At 41.6% G+C, this 25,100-nt stretch overlaps 1 protein-coding gene across 3 annotated transcripts; it reads left to right on the top strand.

Moving 5' to 3' along the window:
- The first annotated feature begins 2,150 nt into the window (after nt 1-2,150).
- On the top strand, nt 2,151-24,891 carry LOC26528430 (titin). 3 transcript variants are annotated; one of them, XM_032731511.2, is made up of 7 exons: nt 2,165-2,314; nt 5,451-5,785; nt 10,957-11,128; nt 11,369-11,500; nt 19,524-23,704; nt 23,829-24,375; nt 24,442-24,891. In XM_032731511.2, the coding sequence occupies exons 2-7, from the start codon at nt 5,687-5,689 to the stop codon at nt 24,510-24,512; spliced, it is 5,202 nt and encodes a 1,733-aa protein (XP_032587402.1). In that variant the 5' UTR covers nt 2,165-2,314; nt 5,451-5,686; the 3' UTR covers nt 24,513-24,891. The 3 variants fall into 3 exon arrangements, with proteins under 3 accessions (XP_015017363.1, XP_032587402.1, XP_043865762.1); XM_044009827.1 differs by having other exon boundaries at nt 5,521-5,785; XM_015161877.3 differs by lacking the exons at nt 19,524-23,704; nt 23,829-24,375; nt 24,442-24,891 and having other exon boundaries at nt 2,151-2,314; nt 11,369-12,015.
- The last annotated feature ends 209 nt before the right edge of the window (nt 24,892-25,100 follow it).

Below are 25,100 nucleotides of genomic sequence, written 5' to 3' on the forward strand. Positions count from 1 at the left end.
CTCCCACATAGATGTGCTATTAAATTAACAAATTGATGTTCCTAGGCATTTCCTTAGTCTACTTCTTCGTACTCTCTACCGTGTGGTAATAAGATCGACCGTTGATCGAGCGCTAACGAGGGTGAATAAACGCCTTCGATAGCTGTTGATTGATTTATTAATGACCTATGTTATTGATAAAGTCCGCCTCCCAAATGCAAATTTGTTCGCCATGCTAACAAATTATATGAATATGCTTTCGTTATGCTTCATTAATTTTTGGCAAAAAAAAAAAGAAATATATTCTCAGTTCCCTCAACCCGGCTCAATAGACAATCAAAAATACTTAAGATCATTTCCCCATGCTTTTTTCTTCTACTCCGCAATCAGCGTCAATTATTGATTTATATGTATAGGTATATGGTTCTGCCTGTGGGACAATCAAACTGAAGTCATGCGCCTTCCGGTCCTCAATAAAAACCTTCAAATTAAGTTTTGTGTATGAAAAAGTTTTGCACCAAAATCGAAGCAATTTTTTATTTTTGTCTGTTCCTAAAGCTCGAGAGAAAGAAAACGAAATAAAAAAAAAATAAAATAAAGTAAAATAAAAGATCAACGCTTTCAAGTGCCCACTTGGCACAATATAAAAAATATCTTTGCGCTTCTTATGCGAAGGCGATTGCTCTCTATATGCGAGTGCGTGGGTAGTACAAGAAGTTCGTTGGGCGTGGGCTGCAATCAATCTATTAATATATGATGATACTTATATGGATTAAAAAATTTATAGCACAGTAAAAGTTTTCATAGAGCGTTTTCCCTTTCAGTTCATTAAGAGAAATTTGGCTGTAAAATAAATACAATTTAATAAAAATATTATATATTAAAACATTATATATTATTATATATTAAATTCGTAAATAATTTTTAATAGCTTTTTTATATTTACACAGATTACTTGCATATAAAATAGATAGGATGTTTTTTTATTTTTATTTTTTTATTTTGATAAAATTTAGAATAATTTGTATTTAAAAAATTCTAGATTTAATTAATCACACACTTTAAAAACGATTTAAAAATACAGAAGATGTTTTTAATAAATATATTTTTTAATAAATTATTTAAAAATTGTCTTCAGTCATGGAGCATTATATCTAATATTTTCCGTAATAAATCACTTCCCTCTTCTGGAATTTTGCAACCCTTTGAACCACTCCGATTGGTCAAGTCACCGTCCGGACTGAATCAACAGTTTCTCTGGCAATTTGGCGGGTCAGATTCAACTCGAAATGAACGCAAATGCGAAAATTACACCCCAAGCGACCAATTTAAAGCCATTAAATTATAATTTTGTAAATTTTAAAGAGCCTATGCCCGTTCAGCCAGATATGCCAGAGATGCCCAGAAATGCCCAGAGACTATGGACGAAGACACCCGAACGAACGCATTATTCAATTAGTGTGAAATGCGATTGTTTATTTTCGGAGTAGAATTGTGGCACGTCGTTTATTTTGTTGTCTTTAGTTGGCTTAGTACGGAATTGCGGCGATTGCTCAACACTGGCGGAAGCAAATGACGACGACGACAACAACAACAAAAAAACAGTTAATTGTAAACGAAAAGTGAAAAAGACAAATAGAAATAGAAGTGGATGTAGGTGTAAGTTGTAAGTGGTAAGTATGTATGTGTGTGTCTGTGTGTGTGCAGGTTACGTTTATCTGCTTTAATCTGCGCTTGCAACTGTCCCCAACTGACACTCATAATTAAAGAAACAAATAAAGCACACACAGCATAACAGACGACAGCAGCAACGGCAACGCCAGCAGCCTCCACAGCCTCGCAGCGACCACATTAACATAGTGCAAGAAAATAATAACAACAACAACAACCACAAGAGTAGCAACGGCAACGGCAATAGCAGCAGCAGCAGCGACGACGACGACGACGACGACGGCACTTGTCGTGTCTGCGCGTCTGCGCGCAGCGACGCGTCGCTACGTCCGATTTCCAAGGCAGCGCAAAGCTTCCAGCTGCTGTCGCTGCGGCTGCGGCTGCGCTGCCTTGACTTTGACTTTGGTCTGGAGCTTTTAAGCTGGCGTCGCAGCCGCTGCCGGCGTTGGTAACTTCTTCGTGTCTGCAAACGGCTGCTGTCTTAGTTCTTAAGTCCGTCGTTGGCGTGCTCCTCTTCAGTTCGTTGCTGACCAACGTAACGTGCGGACGTGCCCAGCTCGCCTCCACAAACGAACCAAAATCAAAAAGAAGAAAGAAAATTTGAACAAACCGAAATAAAACAGAGCAGCGAGGCGAAATACAGTGCAAATTTTAACATTTAATGGTAAAATATATAAATATAAATCAAAAATCTGATACGAGTGCGCGACGCGTGTGTTGAAACGGAAAAAATATTCAAATTAAAACAAATAAATAATAATATATTAAATAATGAATAATAATAATTAGGTCTAATGTGTTGCATTTAATATATACGTTATTTTATGCGCCTGGCCAAAAGAAAAAAAAAACTGTTCAAGAATTTCACCAACTCGCTTGTGTTGTTGTTGTTGTTGCTGTTACGGTCTCGATCTCTCGTAGAACGTCGCTTCAATGGGGTTTTTTTGTGTGTTTGCTGTTTGGGGCTGTGACGGCGTTGATTTTGTCCATGTCCAGCCCAAAGGAGATGGAGGGGGCAGCTCTCTGTGTATGTGTGTGTGTGTGGCAGTTGTTGTCCATGTCCAAGGCGCGGCCAGCGGCGACTGTAATTTCTGTCTTGCGCATTCTAAACACACACACACACACACACAAACACACACTCACACTCAAAAAAGCAAACAAACAAACAAACAAACATGGAACGCAGTCAAGTGAAGACGAGTTGCAGGCAGAGCTGCAGAGGAGCAGAGCCGGAGAGCGCGCAGAGAGTCAGAGGCAAGCAGATGAAGACACTCCTGCCTTGGCTAGTTTGGGAGGAGATGCAGATGCAACAACTGCAGCAGCAGCAGCCGCAGCAGCAGCAGCAGCATCAACTGTTGCTGCACATGTGTTAGCGCTCTCTCGCTCTAGCACGCTGCATTGCCATATTGGGCGCATAACGGTGCAAAAATCGCGTTGCTTTTTAGCCTCTATCCATGTGCATGTGTCGCTCTGTGTATGTGTGTGTGTGTGTGTGCTGCTTTTTATGCTGCCAAGTTTATGTCCATGGCTGCTGCATTGATGACGACCCAGCGACCGATAGACCAACCAAAGTGCGATCAAGCGAAAACCGCAAAAAATAAGAAAAATTGGGGAGGGGAAGAACAACATCAGAATCGAAATAAAAAATGAGCAAGAAAAATGCACTCTGCAACTCCATTTGCAGTTTTGCGGTTGTTTGCAGCAGCCGCAACACTTCACCCAAAGACACACACCAACACACACACACACTCATACGCACACACGTTAAGTGTGCAGCTTGGCACTTGGCATACCATTGGCCACATCCTCGACTCGCATCCTGCTGCTGCTCCTGTGAGTGGGTCAGCGTCAGCAATCAATCTGCTGGCCTTCGCTGCTTCGCTGATTGAATGCCTGCGCCTTGGGCAGCGTTTGGCGACGCCCCCTGCACTTGCACTTTGACCGCAATGCAAATAATCATCATTTGCCAGGACTTGTTCAGAGCGAGAAGAAAACATAATAAATTACAAAATAAACCGCTAGCAGCAGCAACAGCAACGTGACTACACTGAGCGAAATCGGATGTTGATTGGGGAGATATAGGAAAAACTATGAAGAGAAAATATAGAGCAATAGATAGATTAATTAATATACTCTACAATTCCCTAAGATTTTTAGTCCAAAATGCATTTAAAGTGAGCTGAGGAACTTGATAAGAGCAGAGGAAACTTTTCTTAGTTCATTTTAATGCAGCTGCAAATATTCGCATAAAAATATATTTTTTTAGGGATTAAACATCAATTATAATTGAGTAATTGTATTTTTATATATTTTTAAAATTTATATTTTTTCATAAATCATCTGAAACGCATGGTAGAAAAATATCACAAATATCTTTGAGCCTCTAGCGAACAGTCTAGTCTCTTTAAATTTTTTTCCATTTTGAAAGAATATTCAAGAATATTTTGGATTTTCATATCCAGATACAATATATGATAAACCTTAATTCATGAATTCAGCAAATTTGAAGATCTCAACAGACTAAAATTTTGGCTATTCTAGAATATCAATTCGTCATAATTTATACAAGATAAATCCAAGAACTTTCTGAGTGCCCACCAATAGAATATGTTTTCGCTTCATGAAACTTCTTCAAAAAAACTTTAAAGAAATATTATATGAGCTGCAGTGTTCTGCCTTTAGTATAATAAGAATAAGACCAAGCAACTAAATAATACTTATACAATTTCAAATGATAGAGCATTAGATTGTCAAATAATATATTTATATATACATATAAAAATATCCCATACAAACTCAAGTCCCAACTTGAGCTGCTGCAAAGCATTTTCTCACTGTCCATCGCGCTATAATTTACAAGAGCATTATTGGTCAATAGGTTATGGCTGTGCAACATCCACAGTTTCCATCTATATGAGTGCGAGCGTGAGTGTGTGTGTCTGTGTGCCCTAAGGCATTAGCATAGACTGACTGCAGTTTAATGGGCCACACAGACAACGCTGCTCACTAATTTTTATGTGCACAGCTTGCGGCTCTTTGGGTTGCAGCCCACTTTAAACGGAACTCGAAGTCAGGCAACGCCTATAAGTTTTTTTTCCCATTTTTTATTATTATTAAGTTATAAAAACTACAGCAACAACAACAACAACAACTAGAAGCCAACATGCACAGAGATCTTAGCTGAGAAGTAGCCCAAATCCAACCAAAAATTGAATGCCGTCTAACGGTTATGGAGCTGACTGACAACACGTTGTCGTCACATTCCCAAGCTCACAAGCATTGCAATAAAATGAGATTTTATAACTGAAAAAAAGTAGAGGAAGAGGAAGGCGAACAAGAACTAGTGGAGGCAGTCCCCAAAAATATCCAAGACAGTTCTATAAACAGTGAGAGGCAAAACAAAAAAAACAAAAAAAAACTAGACAAAGGTCGTCACAGCAAGTGAAAATAGCAAAGTAGAAAACCGAAAACAATTATGGGCAGCCAGGTGTTAATTTCAAGTTCGTTGCCTAAGTCATTCGTTTTTGTCGGTGCTTCTTTTTGAATGTTGTAAGTGGAGCGCACGGGCTGCGCCCAGTGAATGCGAATGAGGGGCGTGCGAGCCGGCCGGCAAAAGGCCATAAAAAACCTTTACAAAAAAATGAAACACATTCACATATATTTCATTATTATTATTATTATTCTTACTTATATTATTATTATTACGTTGTTGTTGTTCTTGTTGGGCTTTGAGCGTACGTTTAACGTTTTCGTTTGACTTCGTTTCGTTTCGTTTCATTTCCGTTTTGACCCACGTCAAGTTCAAAGGTTGTGAACCATACAGCAACAACAACAGCAACAACAATAACGAAAAATAAATATATACGATAGCAGCAGCAACGACAATAACAACAACAACAACAACAGCAACAACAACGACGGTTGCATTTCACAACAAACACCTAGCTGGCAACATCTTCTTGGAAGCAAACGCTCTGTGAGAGCAACAACAATAGCAACAGCAACAGCAGCAGCAGCAGCAGCAGCGGCAGCAACAATGACAGCGACGCCGACGTCGACGTCGGCTGCGGCGAGAAAGCAACCTGCAAATAGCGCGTTGCTCCGCGAAGCTTTTACGGTTAAGCGGCTTTTAGCGGTAAGTCCACATGAATAAAACAACAAATAAAACAGACACAAACACACACATACACACACACAGCAATGCATTGCAGTGTTGACAAACATCGTTCAATTCGCTAACAAAAAAAATCTGCCAATGATCAGCGGCAAACGGGGTTGCCACACCATTTCATATCTTTTGGGGCGTTGCCAATGCGAACTGCTCCCAAAAATAAAACTTCAATTATTGTCAAAGCATTATTGTTCGGCTTAAACATATTTCTATATACAAGTACAAAGTTTTTGGCGTGGGCTGTTCGGCATTTACTTAAGCCTCGACTTTGACTTTGATCGTGGGCCGTTGGCCAAGTTTTTACAGCTGTTATAGCCGCTTCAGCTTGAGTGTGTGAAAGAGCTGTGAAGTCGGCCATTGGGTCAAACGTTGTCTGATAGATGGCCAAGGCGTCGATGCTGATGATGATCACCATCATCGCCAACATCATTATCATCATCGTCTTCCACTACAACTCTTTCAGTTAGCTTAACTGTTTGCCTAGCAGGGCGTCCGTCACTCCAGCTCTCTGAATAATGTACGCAAATTAATCTAATAAAAAAACGGTGGGAGTTACACTTTTTATTTTGTTCGGACTTAGGCTTGGGAATACACAAAGGGCCCTTTATGCCTTAGGTGTGCCTGTCGTTGGCACGCTAGCCAACTTAACTTTTGAATTATTGAAGCAATAAATGTTCTCTTGAAAATGGCTGAGAACTGAAAATGTGCATTTCATAAATGTGGGGTAAAAGCGTATTCCAATTAATAACGAGAGAAGAGTGGAAGACCAAATTGATTTGAATGTGAAAGAAAAGTTTTTAGGTAATAGGAATATAATGTTTATTAAGATAGGCTAAGGCTGGGGGAAGAAAATATAAAAAAAAAAAAAAAAAAAAAAAACTTAAAATATTATATGGAAAATTCATTACAAATGAATAGGCAACTGATTTTATTTTGTAATATGATACATTATGATATGTATGATATGTACATAAAATATATTATTAAAAGATTTGATTTTGTAATATAATAAATTATCATATGTATGATATATATTATATTTTTTATATAAGACATTATTATTAGTGAGTCCTTTATGTATATATATATGAAAGCTCATAATATTTCTTTATAACATTCATATAAGATTCTATGAATTAAGTAATTTAATATCAGTTGGCTGACTCATAGAGCTCTTGACTTAACTATCTTCAACCTTGAATTACCCTTCTTATGCAACTCTTTCAGAATTTTCCACACACATATACATATATATACATTAATATATATATACATACATATATATCCCAGCATCTTCATTTTCTTCCTCTACCAAAATCGTAGCGCAATTATTTATATTCACATTTTTTGCTGTTTGTTTAACCGTTGCTCGGTCTTAGCCTTGGTCAGCAGCCGTTTCACCTGCATTTCAGCTGTGGGCAGCTGTGCCTGGCCAAAGGTCAGCAGACAGTCTGGCGCCCAACGATCATTAAACAAAACACAGACTGCAACAGCAACAACTACGACAACAACAACAACAGCTGCAACAAATGTACGAAAGTAATTTGTAATTTGTAAAACACGAAAAATGATTTTCTGCTATTTTTTGTTGTTGTTGTTGTCTTTGTTGCTTGTGTAATTTTGTGGTCCTGCTGCTGTTCTTTTACGATGCTGCCAGTAAATTACGAGTGCCGGCAACCGGGGCGTGCGTTCAACTTCTTCATTAGCGCTCAAATTGCAAAAGTTGCCGTAAACAAAATATAAATCAAGCCAGCAAGCAAGGCCCCGCTAAATAAATAATGTGCGTGTGGAGGTTGTATTATGATGGCCTGGCCAACACCGGCAAATCCTGTCAGCCACTTGCTAATAGCATCCTACACACGCTACTATATCGTATACCATATACACATATATACATATATTTCGGCTATATTTAAACTGCTATTTCTTGCACTTGAAAGTTTGCTGCTAGCCAAACAAAAGCGTCTGGCAATGAAAGTAACTTGAATGCTTAATGGGTCAACTTGAGATGCGGTGAGAGAGAGAGAGAGGAGGAAGGAGAGGCAGAGGCAGACACTGGTATAGGTAGTCTTTCATATGCTGGCCACTCTAATGGGCCAACAACAATAATCACATTCTCTGCTCGTGCTTAAAAGCCACTCGAAAGCATAATTAAACAATTTTTTTTTTATTGACTCTTTTCTTTTATATTGATGCTGCCGCTGAGAATTCAGAATTGAGAATGGAACTGAAATTCTGTCTTTGTCTTTGACTTTGCCTTCGACTCTGTCTCTGTCGATGCTTTTTTAAACTGCTGCCGGTTTCCATTCTTTTGCAGCTCTAATAGCAATTGCTGATGCTGCTGATGCGGCTGCTGCTGCTGCTGCTATTGAGTGTTTTGTTATGAGCCCACGTTTAGTTTTGCGGCTTGTGTCAGCCAACAGCAATGGCAACAGCAACAACAACAAAAATTCAATTGGAATTGAGTAGAAATTGTGGTTGTTAAAAAATTGTTGGGAAAAAAAAGTGCATAAGGCCAAATTCTAACTGTAATCTATATATTCATTTGGCATAGAAATAGAGGAAGTCAAAATCAATTCAGTTAAGTGTGGCAATCAAAGAATAGAATTTTATAGAGGCTTATCACATATTTACAATGCTTTTAACTTTGTGAGGCTAAAGAAATGTTCAGCTGATATTGCAGTAGAGATGCTCTACTCTATAGAGACCATATATATAATATATGATATGATAGAATGATTTTTTATTGACCAAAATTTAATAAAATATTCAACATAATATAAAAATTTTGTTTAAATTTCGCAAAAAAAAAATTAAATAAATAAATAAAAAATAAAACAAAAATAAGCAAAAATGAAATAAAATAAATGAAATAATTTAGAGAATGACCAACAATTTTTATTTTATAATACAGACCTATACAAAAACCGGAAACAATATTCCTACAGACTCTACTTCAGACCCTCTCAATCGAAAATGTTCCCAACAAACTCGTAAAAATAACTTTTGAAACAAATTGTGTGCAACAATTAACTATTCAGCATCCGTATCTATGCAACTAGCATCAGTTGCATACAGGTTCAACTTCTTTTGCTTTTTACAACATCAACAACGACAGCAACAGCAACAACAACTAACTGTAAACTTATGTCGCAACTTGTTATATTTGTCGGCGAAGAGCTTGGCTTGCGTGTGCGGCTCTGCCAATTGGAATTCTTATTAGAATGTGCTTGTAGGCGCTGGGGAAGGGGGCATATCTATTACAATTTAATGCTGTCATTGAATTTTATGCCTCAGCAAATTTGAGCTGGAAATCAAAATGAAAATATAATTACACAAATCAAATGGCGCAGTACCGTTTCGTTTTCCATTATCCAATCAGACTATGCAAATAGATATGGTTACCCAACTGAAGAGTGGGCGACAAGGCGGACGGGCAGGCGTGCGGGCGAGCGGTTAGTTAGTTGGGCGGGGTAGTTGGCATAATTAATGGCGTGTGGCGCTTAACACTGGCCCGAGTGCATTGTACTCTGTGCTCCGCATTCTATCTGTCAGATACACACGTTCTAACTGCAAACGGCCCAAAAGATACAAAAGCCAAGAGCTGTAACTGGAGTGTGTTATAATACCCTTTGCTGTTGTTGTTGCTGTTGCTGTTGTGTTTAATTATAGAGAGCCCAAATGGGTTTGGTTTTTTTTTCAGATCTGGGCTTTGTGCAGCACTGGGAGTGTGTATCTTTGTGTGTTTGTGTGTGTGTGTGTGTGTGTGTGTGTGTTGTGTTCAGGCAACTGTTAATTTTGTTTTACAACTTGTGCTTGTATCTTTGGAGCATCTATAACGTGTTCGTCTACTTATCTGGCTAACTGTCAGTTACAAGCATAACAAACACATGCGTAATATACACCAACACACACACACACACTCACATACAGCTTTTCATTCATAAATATAGTAGCTGCAATAACATTATATCTTTTGGTTGGTTTCTTGTGCGATTTTCGACTACACAAATTAATTATACCGCAACACTTCATGGCCAAGACTTTTGGCTAACGGCGATTTCGTGTACTCAAACAATTAGCTTGGCTGGTCAGTGTTGGCTAACGCCTAACGCTTCACGCTGTGCAAATTTTACGCCCGGCTAACTATTAAATTGTTGATTAACCATAATTCTTATATCATCTGCATTTTACAACATAATTATATAAGATCTATGGATATAATCTTGTAGCATCGTGATGTGGCATGTTTTAGCATGGGCATGCTCATATAATTTGTTGCAGATTAGATTGGATTAATGCTGGATGAACGTGTTTGACTTGAGTGAAATATTCGAGAACGGAAACTGTTAACTCATCTATGTTGCATACGAGAAAGTTTTTTTTTTTGGATTGGATTGATTTTTGCTTCGTGGATTATGTGGTTCAGTAATACTAGAGATTTAGAGATTTTTTATGTCTGTCAGTTTTGCAACTAAGTGAAACATTTGATTATTAATAAGATATTTTTCTCTGATTTCGGAATTTCTTTTTAATTTCAATAGCATAGTTATGGCTGACTAAATGTATCTAGGAGATCAGCTTAATCCTAATTATCTTTTATCTTTCAAAACCGCAGCTTTAGAGAAATGCTTCATTATGAAGCTCATTAGGGATTTGACCCAATCAGTTTTAAAACTTACCTGACCTAGCTTGATTTCTATGCAAACAATTAGGTTAATCATATATGCAAAACAAAACAGAACGAGAACTAGAATGTGGAAGATCGAATCGATCCAAATTCGATTGAAGATCCTATATATAGTTAGTTATAATTTCTGGGTTGATCATTTGGCCTATATACATAGATAGTAAGATATCGTTTCTTGGGTTCTGAGCTAATTTGACCATTTTGTTTAGCAACATTTTTATATGAAACAAAAAAAACATTGATTGGAATATAGAATAGCTGCAATCAGCTAGTATACAATTTGAGTATATATACCTTCTATTATAATCAAGTATTATCTAAAATTAATAGCTTTAAGCTTTATTTAATATATATTTATAATGAATAATATTTATAAAAATTGATATCTTTTAACTTTTAGTTATTCTTTATTAAAAATCCTAATTTACTTCAATTATTCTTTCAGACCTTTGTCATCTGCACACTGCTCAACACAAGTCAGGCTCTGGAGCTGGGTGACAAGTGCCAGCATGACATGGACTGCACAGATTTCATCAAGGGCAGCAGCTGCTCAGCGCTGGGCTACTGCGAGTGTGCGCCCTACTTTGTCCAACTGGACTCCAAGCGCTGTCTGTCATGTAAGTCAATCTTTGAGTAACCCCATACCATTGCCATTACCATTACAAAAAAGAAGAAAAAAAAAAAAAAAATAGAAAAAAGAAGACATGTCTCTATTGAAGATATGTCCATTTGTTTGTTTGTATGTTTGTTTGCTTATCTGCAAATAAAAGTGCTTCAGTTGTTTGCATAAATGCAGAGAAGCCGTTACTCATATGGCACATAACTTACTTAGCTGTATCTCGTTTCTTCAACTGCAGCTCAACTACTGGGCGGCGATTGCCAGGTGAGCGAACAATGCTCAATGAAGGTGGCAAACAGCAGCTGCTTGGACGGTGCCTGCCGCTGCGTCGAGGGATTCTTGCAGTTCCGCAAGCACACATGTCTGGGACGTAAGTATCAGACAACTGTTGATCAATTGTGGCCCTAATTGCATGGAATTTCATAATTACAATACATACATACAATACATGCATACAATACATACATACATCAATAATAATAATAATAGTAGCCTTAACTGTCGTTCGTTCAACTTCATGTTGTTTAGTTTACACATAAATTGCAATAAATGCTCAAAAAAAAAAATAAAACTAAAATTGAAAAGAATGGAACTTTGATTGCTTATCGTCTAGGAATTACACGCATGTGCAGCAAATATACACACCTTTCTCTTTCATATCTGGCATCTGTACAACATATATAGTTTGTTTTTATTTTTTTTCCAATCTGTTTAACCATCGCATTTCATTCATTTCCGCTTGATTGTTTGACGTTCGTTAACACTTCTATAACAATTTTTCTTTTGCTATTGCCGCCACTTGACACAAGCAATTAACATGGCTATAACAATAACAAAAAAAAAAAAACACACACACACACACAACAACAACAACAACAACCACAACAACAATTGCTACTCTCGAGCTAACAAGACAATCGTGTCACTAATTATACGCATAATTGGTTAATATTCCTAGAATCATGGAACGAGCCAAAAGCCGAGCCACTGCATACTTCAAGTTTTTGTCTTTCTCTTCTTCTTTTTACCTTTCCAATTTTCCACTTTAGAACTTCATTTTGAATACGAAATGTAAGTGGCCATAAGAGAGGCTATTGAGTTTTGTAGACTTGTTCGGAAGTGGACATTGATTGGCCTATCGATTGATAAGTTGTAGGCAACGAATTTAGCTGCAGACAAACTAGAAAAGAATTAAAGATTATTGCAGATTATTAAATTAATATTTTATTTATATGTTCCTGAAATATAAAGTTTAAGTTTATTAAGTTTTGCCTAGGGCATGTCTGTCTCTTGGTTAGTCTACAAATCTTCTGATGAAGCCAAGGAAGTCTTCTTTGTTTGAGTGCAGTAGAATGTTAATTCTAAGTGCTTGGCTTTCGAATTTCTGTATGATATTACAGTTTGAAAACTGACAGTGCCTGAAATTGTATTCTCACAGGTCCACATGCATTTCATTATGGTCTTTTGGACTAGTAGTTTGACACGCAGCCGCAGGGTAGATCTTCTTCCGATAAAGCCAGAGATTTTTACACTGTTTATTTATTTATTAATTTTTTTTTTTTTTTTTTTTTTTTTTTTTTGAATAAGCTGATTTAGCTTTTATGCTAACTAGAATGAGACTGAGATTAATAAAAAAGTTTCTTAAACGAATGATATAGATATAGAAAGATATTAAATATATTTCGCATTAACGGTAAACTTCAAAGGCCCTAAGCTGACGATAAGTAAAAAAATATAAATATAATAAATAAAATTAATTTTATAAACAAATTTTAAGGAAACTAAAAATATATTTAAATAATATATAAGATATATATATATATATATATATTTTTTTTTTTTTTAATAATACTATATTTATTTTATATATAATATATAATTTTAATATATTTGGATTGTGCTTTTTATTTTATCTCCTTTTTTTTTTTTTTTTTTTTTTTTTTTTTTTTTTTTTTTTTAATCGAGATTCTCAGAATAATTTATTCATTTTTAGCGGCAATAAATTTAATTTAAACTTGCGATTTGTTTTAGAGATTAGAAATGTTTCTTTTTGTAGTTCATATCAGCAGACAGATGAAATATGAAGACATATTCTTGTCTAAGATAGATGAGCTACAGGTTATGGTTATAGTTGATAGTAAGCTAAGTACGTTGTTTTGTTGCTACCTGATGAGAAAGTTTATTAGATATTTTACTAAAGCTTTATATTTGATTATCGTATAATGTGCATTAGCAAGATATTTCTGTACACTAGAATACAAAGTAGAGTCCCCACTCAAAATTATGTTTAACAAAGTTCAAATCAACTCGGCGCTGTTTATTTTCCAATCAGAATTCCCTTGAAGAATTCGACTCAACAAAAGAACTTTTCCAATAAGCTTTTCAGGTGTGCTTCACTCATTAGCCGAATGCAGTTCGATGAGTAAAAGAAGCACACAATTGAGATCGAGGCATTAGTTAAATGCCAGTTCCATTAGATGTTTGCGCAGCATTCGAGTTGTTCCGATTCTGATCAATGGCTGGGGTCGCATTCCCGCCGTATGTTGGCACATTGGCGCCTAATGGCGTTAATCTGATTAGAATGTTTTGTCGATTCAAATGAGACTGAGACGGAGACGAAGACTGAGTACGAGCTGCTCAGCTGGCCACTTGCGGTACATTTGTTTGCCCAGCTACTTAGCGGGCACGACAAAGAACACGATTCGAACTGCGACTGCGATGGCGACGGCGACGACAAACTGTAACAGTCAACAGAAGCAACAGCAGCAGTAGTAGAAGCAGCAGCAGCAGCAACTGTTGCCTAGAGTTCGTGTCTTTGCCATTCACCTGTTGCATTCTACTGCGACATAATTATACGGCATTTAAAATCAACTGAATGCAAAAGACGCCCAGTGGGCGTGGCACGGCAGCTGGCAGCGGTCTGCAGGCTACAGGCTATGGCCAACTGGCATTGGCTGGCTTTAATATTTAATTAAAATAATTTTAATGACATGTGGTCGGGTCGACTGTTTGCGGGCAGCTAAGCGCATTGCATGCCATTTATGAGATACTTTCACCAAAAAACTAAAGAAATGCAGAAATACGGAAAGAAAGCAAAGCGGACAGAGCTAAGAGAGGAGCAGAACCTTTCACCAGCCGCAGGTCCTGTGACAGCTTCACAGATTCGATTAATATCTCCCTCTCTCTCTCTCTCTTTGTGTTTGTATCTGTCTGCTTTACATGCCTAATTGCCAGCGCTGCTTTTGTAATTAAATTGCACTGATTATGTGAAAAGAAAGCAAGCGACACGGTCAAAGAAAGTCCAATTAGCGTAGCAGCAGCAGCCGCAGCAGCAGCAAGAGCATCCAGAACTCTGAATCAGAATCCCAACTGCAACTGCAACTGCAGCTGGAACTTTTGCTGCTGCTGCAGTTGACTCCCGTTTTGCACAGTTGACAAACGTTCACTATACTCCCTCTCTCTGTCCCTCTCTCTCTTTCTCTCTCCCTCTCTCTCTCTCTCTGTTTCATTCCCTCTTGGGTCAAGTTGAGCAAGTGCTGTGCCAGATTTGGAGCTGTGCAGGCTTTCGCTGTTGTCGCCGTGCCACTTGTTCCAGTTTCCCATGCACCTTAACCCAAAGCCTCAAAAACACAAGCCCAAGCCCATTTTCGGGAAAAACGTCGTGTAGACACTGCCAGCACTCTTAACAAGCCAGCCAAGCCAGCCAAGCCAAGCCAAACCAACCCGAAGCGAAGCCAGGCTGATCTTTATGAGTTATGCACACATATGACAATGTTTACCGCTTTGTCCAGAAGAAAAGTATGCCAGGCCAAGCAAATATAATGAACAGATACACATATACATATTGCATATATGCATATATACATATATATATATGCATTTGTCCAGACAAAAAGCGTATGGACGAGGCAGAACGTGGCCAAGACAAAACTCTGCAAATGCAGTTCGAGAAACTTTTAGATTGAGATCTCGCGTTGCTCTGCTCTCGGCTCAACTCAGCTCAGCTCAGTTCTCGGTCTGTGCCGTTTGTTGATTTGCATACAAAGTTGCAGCAAAAGTGAAGCCAATGAGTGGTTGTTCACTATGAATCACTTGACCGCCATCGCTTAAATAACTGCACTTGTTCTGCTTTATCTGATTGCATTTTAGCTGAAAATCAAATAGCCTATGGAAGAAGAAGAAGCAGCAGCTGCATAAGAAAGAGCAGACAGGGGGTGAATGGAGAGGGGTAACATTGATTGATTCTATTGTGACTTATTGAGTATTTAGTTATATATATTTATAAAGATATTGAATATATTTTGCGCTATTATTCTATTCAATGTCTGACTGGTAAACAAATGATGTCTGCATATATCAAAAATTCATTTTTACATTCACTCAATTTGATTTTCTCTAGCTGACTCAAGCTATGAATCATGGCATATTTAATTGTTAACTAAGAGCTAGGCGGATAGCCTTACGGATTTCTAGCCAAGCTAATTTTAATAGTCAATACGCAAGATGGAACCTTCACTCCCACATTCCATATCTCAGCAATGAAATTTGTGAGCTTCTGCTACTTTCTACGTGACTTAAAATTATTCTATGAATCACAGGGCTGAAGAAATTTATGCCAACTGGATTTGAAACTGTGAGCTTGGATATACATGCCAAAAAATATAATTATAAACGAAGTTTTATCATGATCATGAATCAGACTGCGTGCAAGCCCAATGGATGGATAGAATTGCTTTCATCTTCAATCTTCAAGAAAACTTTTGTTTCAAGAAAAGTATATTAATATATACTAATATTTAAAAATGCATATATTTATATATTTAAATATGAAAATATACTACTTAAATTTATTTATCGACTCGTGAATGTCGCTCTAATAAAATCATCCTCAATCAAATCAGAATTCAGACATAATTTATGTATAGAAATTATACACATTATGAAAATTCTTGGCCATTCTTTTGGGCCACTCAAATAATAGTTAATTTCCAAATTTAAAAAAACAAAAAAAAAAAAACCTCTCACTTTTGCCCAGCGCAAATTAAAGTCTTTAACATCGATTTAAAAGCGCCAAATTGTTGTTGGTCAGTGTAAAACACTTTCCATGCCACACAAAAGCCAAGCATTTCATTTCATTCCATTTCGTTTGACCGCTTTATAAAAAATTATGGAAAAAAGAAACAACTAAAAAAAAAAAAATCTAAAAAACTAAAAAAACGTATAGATACAACTGTGTTAATTTGCGCTGTGGGGGAAATGTTTTGACCATTTGTCCAAATTGCGCCAGAAGCCAAATTGCATGCAAATTATGTGGAACAAATGGTTTGGAGACCAGTTTTGCTACTGCCACTTCCTCAAACAATAACAGAGGCAAATGCCATAATAAAATAGAAAAGAAACGACAAGAAAATACAAGAAAGCAAAAAGAAAATTGCGAATTGCGAACGACTTGAATTGCAAGATTGACAAACGACGCCCAAACGCTCGACATCAAATGAAACCGAATTCCAAAATGCAAATGGCTGCAATTAATTAGAAATACCAGGAGGGGGTTCCTCTATATTTTTGTTGCTTGCCGTTGTTGTTGTTGTTTTTCCTGCTTCGTTTTTATGGCCATGATTCGCAATGAAAGTTGGCAGCACAAAATTAACATAAATTGAGTTATTAAAGCCACAGGAATGCGACACTAAATGTTGCAGCTCAGTTTGGCTTGACATAGTTTTCATATGATTATTATTACTATTATTATTATTATTATTATAAGTTATTCGCAAATGAAATTTTATGCTGATTTTGATGAGAGAACTGTGATGAGTAGCGGGAGCTGGAAGTAAATGCAGCATCAGCTGCGATTCGACTCACAGCATTTTCACACGCGCAAACCGTAATCGAAGTGGGTTACCAGATGCAGTCGTGCCGCATTCGCATGCAACCTGTCACACCGGTGCGCCAGGCCAGCCGACAGAGAGAGAGAAAGACAGGCAGAGAGAGAGAGAGAGAGAGAGTGGAGGCAGGTTAAATGGCCATGGCATTGCCCCAGCTTATCGATCATTGCTGCACAGAGGCGTCGTCATCAGAGTCAACCGGGGTGGGCTAGCCATTGTTGATACAACTACTAAAAGTGAAAGAGCATTTGGCTGGCTTGCTATGCCACTGCCTTCCATATTGGTGTCAGAGAGAAAGAGCATCTCTCTATCTCTCTCTCTCTCGCTCTTGCTAGCTACTCGCATTTGGAATGGTTGGGCATAGAGTCAGTGTCAGGGAGTCAGCGAGTCAGCAGCCGGGCCAGCGTCAGTGTCAGCGGCGCATTCGTTAAGTATACGCCATGTATGCGCCTTTTAAGTGCAGAGGCCAACCGGTTCCGCCAAATGCCAGCCAATGCAATGCTCAAAATACCTTTGTGAAAAGCCGCCAACGTTTGACTCTTTGCCAGCCAAAAAAGCTAACGATACGTTACTTCGTCTGCGGCTCGGCGGCTCTGCGCTACTGCGGAAAATTCGTGGCGTCGCATCGCTTCGCCTGACTTTTCCACTGGTCACAAGTAGCAGTCACAAGTGCTTATCCGTTATAAGTATTTGAGCACTTGTCACGTGTCCGTACCTTTAGAGGAGTCACGCTTTCTGATAGCTCTATTACAGGCACTTCAATCAGCTGCATACATACTATATATGTATCTCTATCATGAGTATTTCTGAAAGTCACTCACACTCGAAATTCTCAACCAGCCATCGGTTTCTTAGCTGCATTTCTTCTTCAAGTACTCGCTTAATTTAGCCAGAGCTTAAGTGAAATAACAGTTACCTGACAGTGATATCATCGAGACTCACTTCAGCTACAAATCATTTTCAACTTTCTGGTTAGTGTTAGCTGTGACTGCTCTGAAAATATATATGAAAAATTTAAAGAAAATGAAAAATAGAAAAGAATATTTATTTATTTATATATTAATATTTTTTTTTTTTTTTGCAAAATTTTAAAGAAAAAAAATTAAATTTATGAATTTCCCTAAAGATGGAAAAGCAATATTAATTTATATTTAAAAAAAAATTTTTTTTTTGTATTAAAAAATTTATATTCTATTTTAAAATTTTTGACAAAAAAAAAAAAAAAAATATTTTTTCTTAACATAGCTTACACATTACATCAATTATATAATATTTAATTATTGAAAATGGTACATTTTGTTCTGCTTGAGTGTCATAGCAATCAGCTTGCAAAAAGCTGTCAGCTTTTGTCTGCTTAAACTTACTAATTTAGCCATGCAAATCATTCTCTCTAAAAACTATACTCGAGCTGCAGATCTAGACAATCAACTATTAAGCTATACTAGTTTTCCAGTCTAACTAATATCTTCGAGTCACCAAATTCATTCATTTTCCAATACATCAACTGCAAATACCAAATCACAGCTTCGCTTAACCAGTCACTGGTTAGCGTGATCAATCACAGTTTAGCCACTCAACTCCAATGAGTGCCGCTTGCCATGGCAATGAAAATTGGGGCGCCTCGCCGGCTCTGGCAGTCAGTTAACTGCATTCCCAGCACAGCTGAGTTGAGTTGAGTTGAGCTGAGCTTAGCTTGGCTCTGCCTAGACGCAGCCCTAAGGGCAAGCGAGTGCAGGTGCAATTGCAGTTGCAGTTGCTGTTGCAGTTGCTATTGCTGCTGCTGTGGTTGCTCTTACCAGTTGGCAGTTGGCAGTTGCTGTTGGCCGTTGCAGTTGCCACGCCAAAAGTTAAAACGAAACAAGTGAAAACAAGTTGAGCGCCTGCAGCAGGCCCGGAAAGTGGGTCAGCACAGCCACAGAGAGCAATGCATAAAAGAGGAATCGCTAAGCAGCTAACTGAGATTCAGATTCAGCTGGCTCTGGCAGTCAGTCAGGCAGGCCAGTTATGCGCAGTAGCCATATCGGGCGGGCGCTTAGGCGATGCTGATGGAATGCTGAATGATGAGCAGGGTACATGGGCAATGGGAAACCGTAATGAAGAATGCCAGCTAGACAAAGGGGGGAAGATGGGTATCTATGGACGACGTCATCGGCAATGCGTTGCAGTTGACTCTGACTCTATTGACGGTTATTAGGCATGTCGAAGGCGGGCTAATGCCTTCCAGATTGTTGGCATAATACTCGTTGCGAACAACCGATTGTTGTTGTTGTTGTTGTTGTTGCTGTTGTTGTTGCTTTTGCTATGCTCACATTGCTGTTCTGGTTGATGATGATGATGGGTTTTTAATATGCATTTGGTGGCAGTTGCAACAAATGTACGGTTAGTTTAATAACAGAACGTGCGGCACAGCCCCAAGTGGGGGCCATGCGAATCTCTCACTCACCGCGAAAATCTCTCTTCAACGCTTTAACCCCGCTTCTCGCTCTCTCTCTCTTCCTCTCGTTGCAGCCGCTCACCCTGGCGCCGTTTGTTATAGCCATGCCCATTGTCAAATGTTCGATACGCGCACCCACTGCGATTTCCTCATACCCAATCTCTTTGGACGCTGCCAGTGCACGGCGCCGACGCGCATGGTGGGTGGACTCTGTGTGGCACCAGCGGCCGATGAGACGGCAGCAGAGGAGCAGCCCGCTGAGAAGGCATCCACGACCACAACAACAACGACAACGACAACAACGCCTGTGCCTACAACAAGAGCAACAACAACGACGACAACATCGACGACAACAACAACAACAACAACAACAACTCCAGCGCCCACAACAGCGAGAACAACGTCAGCGCCCATCTTGCTGGAGGATGAGCTGCCCGCCAGCGTGGAGGAGCAGGCATTTGAAGAGGATGATATGGATGCTATAAAGCTGCGACCCCAAGTCGTCGACGTGGACAATGGTGAGAAATTCGATCCTGTGGATCATGCACATGAGGAAACCGAATTGACTCAACAGCAGGAGCTGGAGGAGAGTCAAGCCAAGCCCGAGGCTGAGCAGACTCAACCAGAGGAGCAGCAGCAGGAAACTGAGCTGGAGAGTGAGCACATTCCGGCAATCCTAGAGCCAGAACAGCCTGAAACAGTTGAGCAAGCGGTAGCCTCCGAGCAGGAGGAGCAACGCCCCGTCGAGGAACAGCAGCCAACAACTGGAGCTCAGCAGCCATTGACGCCAGCCGATGTGACCACCGAGGCCATGGAAGCTGTGGAGCACGAGACTGAAGCATTGCCCGCCTACGACTATCCGTACAAGATTGATGAGGAATACGCTGAGGAGCATGAGATCAAGCCCGAGGCAGAACCAGAAACAGTGCCAGAGGCGGAGGTGGATGCAAAGCCAGAGCCACAGCCCGAGTCAGAGCCACAGCCAGAGACAGTGCCAGAGGTGCAAATTGAGGAGGAGGCGGTTCCAGCACCTGCAACGGTCAATGAGCCAACTGTTGAGGAGGAGGAGGAGCCGGAGGAGGCATCGGGCGCACAAGAAATTGCGCCAGCCGCAGCCGACGATACCATGAAATTTGATTATGAAACCGAAGAGCAACAACAGCAACAACAACAACAACAGACGGCTGAGCAAGCTCCTCAGCAACAGCAACATGATGAGCTGGAATCTGCGCTAGGTGCCGTGCCCATTGAGAAGGAGGAGGAGATCAACAGTGAGACTGATGTGGAGGCAGCCACAGAGAACAATCAGCAGCTGCAGCTGGAGGATGAGAAGGAGCCGACGTCAAACGATGCTGATGATGATTTGATACCCGTGCATGGCGAAGAGGTGGCGGAAAATGAAAGTGCAACAAATGCGCCAGCCAAGCAGCAGCCAGAGGCTGAGTCGGAGAACGTTGAGCAGGAGGAGGTGGAGCAGTCGGGTGATCATGAGATGGAGACGGAGCAGGCGCCTCAGGCAGAGGCGGAGATAGAGGCGGAAGCACAGGAGGAAGCACAGACGGAGGCGGAGGTGGAGACACAACCACAACAAGCTGACGTCACAGCAGTCAATGATGAAGAAGAAGAAGCTGTTGAAGAAGTGCAGCCAGCCAAGCAGGCAGAGGAGGAAGAAGAGGAACAACAGCAGCAACAACAACAACAACAACAAGACGAGCTGCAGTTCGCAACAGAAGCAACCGAAATTGAGGAGCCAGCGAAACTGATGGACAGCGAAAGCCCAGCAGCAACAATTGCCAATGATGCAGAGACAGAGGTAGAGTCTGTGTCAGAGCCAGAGCTGGAAAAGGAAAATCAAGTGGAAGAGGAGCCAGAGAAACCCGACCAAGCAGCTGAAGCCGCAGAAGTCGAGGCGGCAACAGAAACCGCGGCAGAGCCTGAGAATGCAGCTGAAATCGAGACAGAGCCAGAGGCAGAGGAAGAGGAAGAGACGGAAAATGGGAAGGAGAAGGAGACGGAGTCAGAGTCAGAGTCAGAGTCAGAGCTGGAGCTGAAGCTGGAGACGACAACCGATCAGGCAGAACAAAGCGCCGACGTTAAGCCGACAAGTGGCGAAGATGATTTAAATGAAGCCAATCAATTAAATCAACAGCAAATCGCAGAGCAAAAACCAGACGAAGCTGAAGCTGAGGCTGAGGCTGACGCTGAGGTTGCGGCAGAAGCGACAACTGAGCAGCAGCTGAATGAGGAGCAGAATGTGGAACATGAGATAGAGACAGAAAGCCAAACGGAGAAGGAGACGGAGTTGGAGATGGAGCCAGCTGCTGAGGTGGAGGCAATCAGCGAAGCGCAGCACGAAGAATCGACTTACCCAACAAATGATGATGAATTGGCGCCAGAGCAAGTCACAGAGCAGGTGGCCAATGCACAAGACGATGCAGAGGAGCACGACGAGGCAGCGGAGGCGGAGGAGATGGCAGCAACCACTAGTGAACCAGAAATCTTGCAGCAGCCAACAGCAGCAGCAGAGGAGACTGAGCTAAATGCAAATGCAATTAAGACGCCCGAAGTGTCGGAAACAATTGCAGAGCCAGCGCTTGAACTAGAGTCAGAGCCAGAGCCAGAGCCAGAGTCGGAGACAGAGTCGGAGCCCGAGGCAGTGCAGGCGGTGCAGTTAGACAACATTGCTAATGATGAGGTGTCGCACGTTGAGGATGAAGTTGAAGAGTTGCCCGTGCAGCAGGCAGATGAGGTTGAAGGCGCGGCTGATGCGGCCACTGAAATACCGACAGAGGCAACGCCAATTAAACACGATGAGCTGCAGGAAACCGAACTCAATCTCAAGACGGAAACTGTCACCGAGCGCAGTGAAAGTGGCGAGCAGGCTGAAGCGGAAATGGACAAAAATGAAAATGATAATATCATACAAGGAGCGGAGCCAAATGTGGAGCAGCAGCCAATCAAGGTCACAGCGGCAGAGGCCGAAGCAGAGGTAGAGGCAGAGTCCACAACTGAGCAGCAGATCAAATTGGATGAGGCGGAGCTGCAGCAGCCAGAAGTGAACTTCGACGATGCCAGCATGGAAAAAGTTGAGGATGCGCCAGCGGAGACTGTGACCGAAGCAGCAGCAACAGCAGCGGCGGAAATGGAAACGGAGCAGGCAGCCACACAGCTGCCCGAGCTGGTCGCCGAGGTGCCCATTGTGAGCGAGGAGCAGCCTGCCGATGACTTCAAGGAAAGCGAAAGCGTTGCGGGCATACTGAACGATCTGATGCTTGAGGGCGACAGCACCGTGCCTCCGGTGCCATTCGGAGAGCAGCCGGCGCAAACTATGCCCATACCAGCCGGCGAGAAGCCAAAGCAGGAGGCGCAGCAGCAGCAACAGCAGCAGCTGGATGAGAATGAAATGCCAGCCATGCCCGATTTGCTGGCAGAGGCCGATGAACTGCACGAGCAGCAGGAGCAACCCGAAGACACTGAAGCTGAAGCAGTGCCTGTCACTGAAGCAAACAGCAACGAGTTGGATGACAAACTAGTTACCTTCTATCCCGAGATGCCAGTGGAGCAACAGCAGCAGCAGGAGCAACAGGAGCAGGAGCACGAACAGGCAGCTGTTACAGCTGAGCTGCAGCCAGAGTCAACCACATTGGAAACGGAAGCCGAAGCAGAGCCAGAGCGCACGCTGTCGCCTGAGGAGCTGCCCTTCGACCTGAGCGATAATTCCGGTCCGATCCGGCTGCAGGAGCTCGAATCGGACAGTTTGATTGTGGAGTCCACGACGCTGGACACACAGCTCGACCAGAACAATCACATTGATGCGCTGAACGTGCACGTCACGCAAGCCAACGAGGAGGCCACGCCCAACCCGGCTGATATCGTCGAGATCACCACGCAGACCATGCTCGGCTTGGCTAGTCGTGTTACACTCATGGAGCCCGCCGCCCCAGTGGTGACCACCCTGAAGCCCCTGATGACCTCAGAGGAGGCCACACCCCTGCCCGCTATCAGCTACCCGCCAGAGAATCCCATCGTGTCGCTGCTGAGTGGCAAACCGAGCACAGAGCTGCGCAAGCGCGTCGACCTGGCCCTGGAGGCCATCTCTCTGGGTCTGCCCTGCGCCAGCGATCGCCAATGCCAGATGGCCGATCCCCACACCGTCTGCAATGCACGTGGCGTGTGCGACTGCGCCGCATCAACTGGCGCAGATCAGGGTCAGTGCAGTGCGGAGCGCACAGGCTGCAGTCCCGGCACCTTCCAGGTGAGCATATACTAAAAATACTAAATCAATTCTGATAAAACTTAAGACAGCATAAGCAGGAATACCCCTAATCAAATGCATTTTCCCATAATTAATCGAGTTTCTCTCTCTCTCTCTCTCCTAGTGCCGTTCGAGTGGCGTTTGCATCTCGTGGTTCTTCGTGTGCGATGGACGCGCCGACTGCAACGACGAATCCGACGAGGAGTGCACCCACAATGCCCGCCTCAATCAGACCTGTCCGGCGGAGGCGTTCCGCTGCGAGCGCAGCGGCCGTTGCATCTCCCGTGCGGCGCTCTGCGACGGACGCAAACAGTGTCCGCATGGCGAGGATGAGCTGGGCTGTGATGGCCATCTGAAGGGCGGCAACAGCTGTCCGGCGCACACGTTCCGCTGCAAGAGCGGCGAATGCCTGCCCGAGTACGAGTACTGCAATGCCATTGTCTCCTGCAAGGATGGCAGCGATGAGCCGCCCCATCTCTGCGGCTCTCGTGCCATGCCCAATCTCTTCATGCGCCTGATCGAAGCGGGTGGCCTGCTGGCCAGTCGCCGGGAGCCGGATGCCTATTGCCCGCATCGCTGCAGCAATGGACTCTGCCGCTCCACGGCCATCGTGTGCTCCGGCCGCGATGGCTGCGGCGATGGCACCGATGAGCAAACCTGCGCCGTCTGCCGTACGTTTGAGCCCTTTAATACCATCTTGAGATCTGTAATTAATGTATATCCCATCTGCATTTCAGGCTGTCCCGCTCCAACTGCTGCCAGCCTGCCGGCCTATTTGGCCAGGCATCGCCCCATGCCGCTGTGGTAGACGGGGGGAGTAGGGAGATCTACATGATGATCATCATCACTATACTTCGTGCACTTCACCCACGCTGTCAATTTGCCAATTTATGTGAACCAATTTTGGATATATTTGGATTTTTTGAGCTAGCATTTAAGTCGATTTAACGCTATTTATTTATTTATTTATTATTTGTTTGCGACTGCGCCTGCCACGCCCAATTGCCACCTTGCTAGCAAGGGATGGCCGACATCCTTTGACCCAGCGATGCTGACAATTGTGCGCCCTATGCGCAATCTAAAGACCCCCAAACACCACACACACACACCTCACACACTATCCACACTTCATCCAGAACTTCATCTATTCCCATTATCAACTTTATTTATTCTATTCATGTGCCCATTGAACTATTTATTTATTCTCACTCTAAATACCTAAAAAAAAAAAAAAAAAAAAAAATGCGAAAAAAAACAAAAACTTCATTCGCTTAGCTTAGTTTTATAAAATTATCTAATTTATTTAAATTATGGCCAGGCAAAAACCACAATCAACAACAACAACAACGAGAACAAATGATGCATTTTTATCATAAATTAATTTGTTTGTAAATAA

The sequence above is a fragment of the Drosophila mojavensis genome, unplaced genomic scaffold, assembly GCF_018153725.1.
Source record: "Drosophila mojavensis isolate 15081-1352.22 unplaced genomic scaffold, ASM1815372v1 contig_74, whole genome shotgun sequence".
Taxonomy (NCBI): domain Eukaryota; kingdom Metazoa; phylum Arthropoda; class Insecta; order Diptera; family Drosophilidae; genus Drosophila; species Drosophila mojavensis.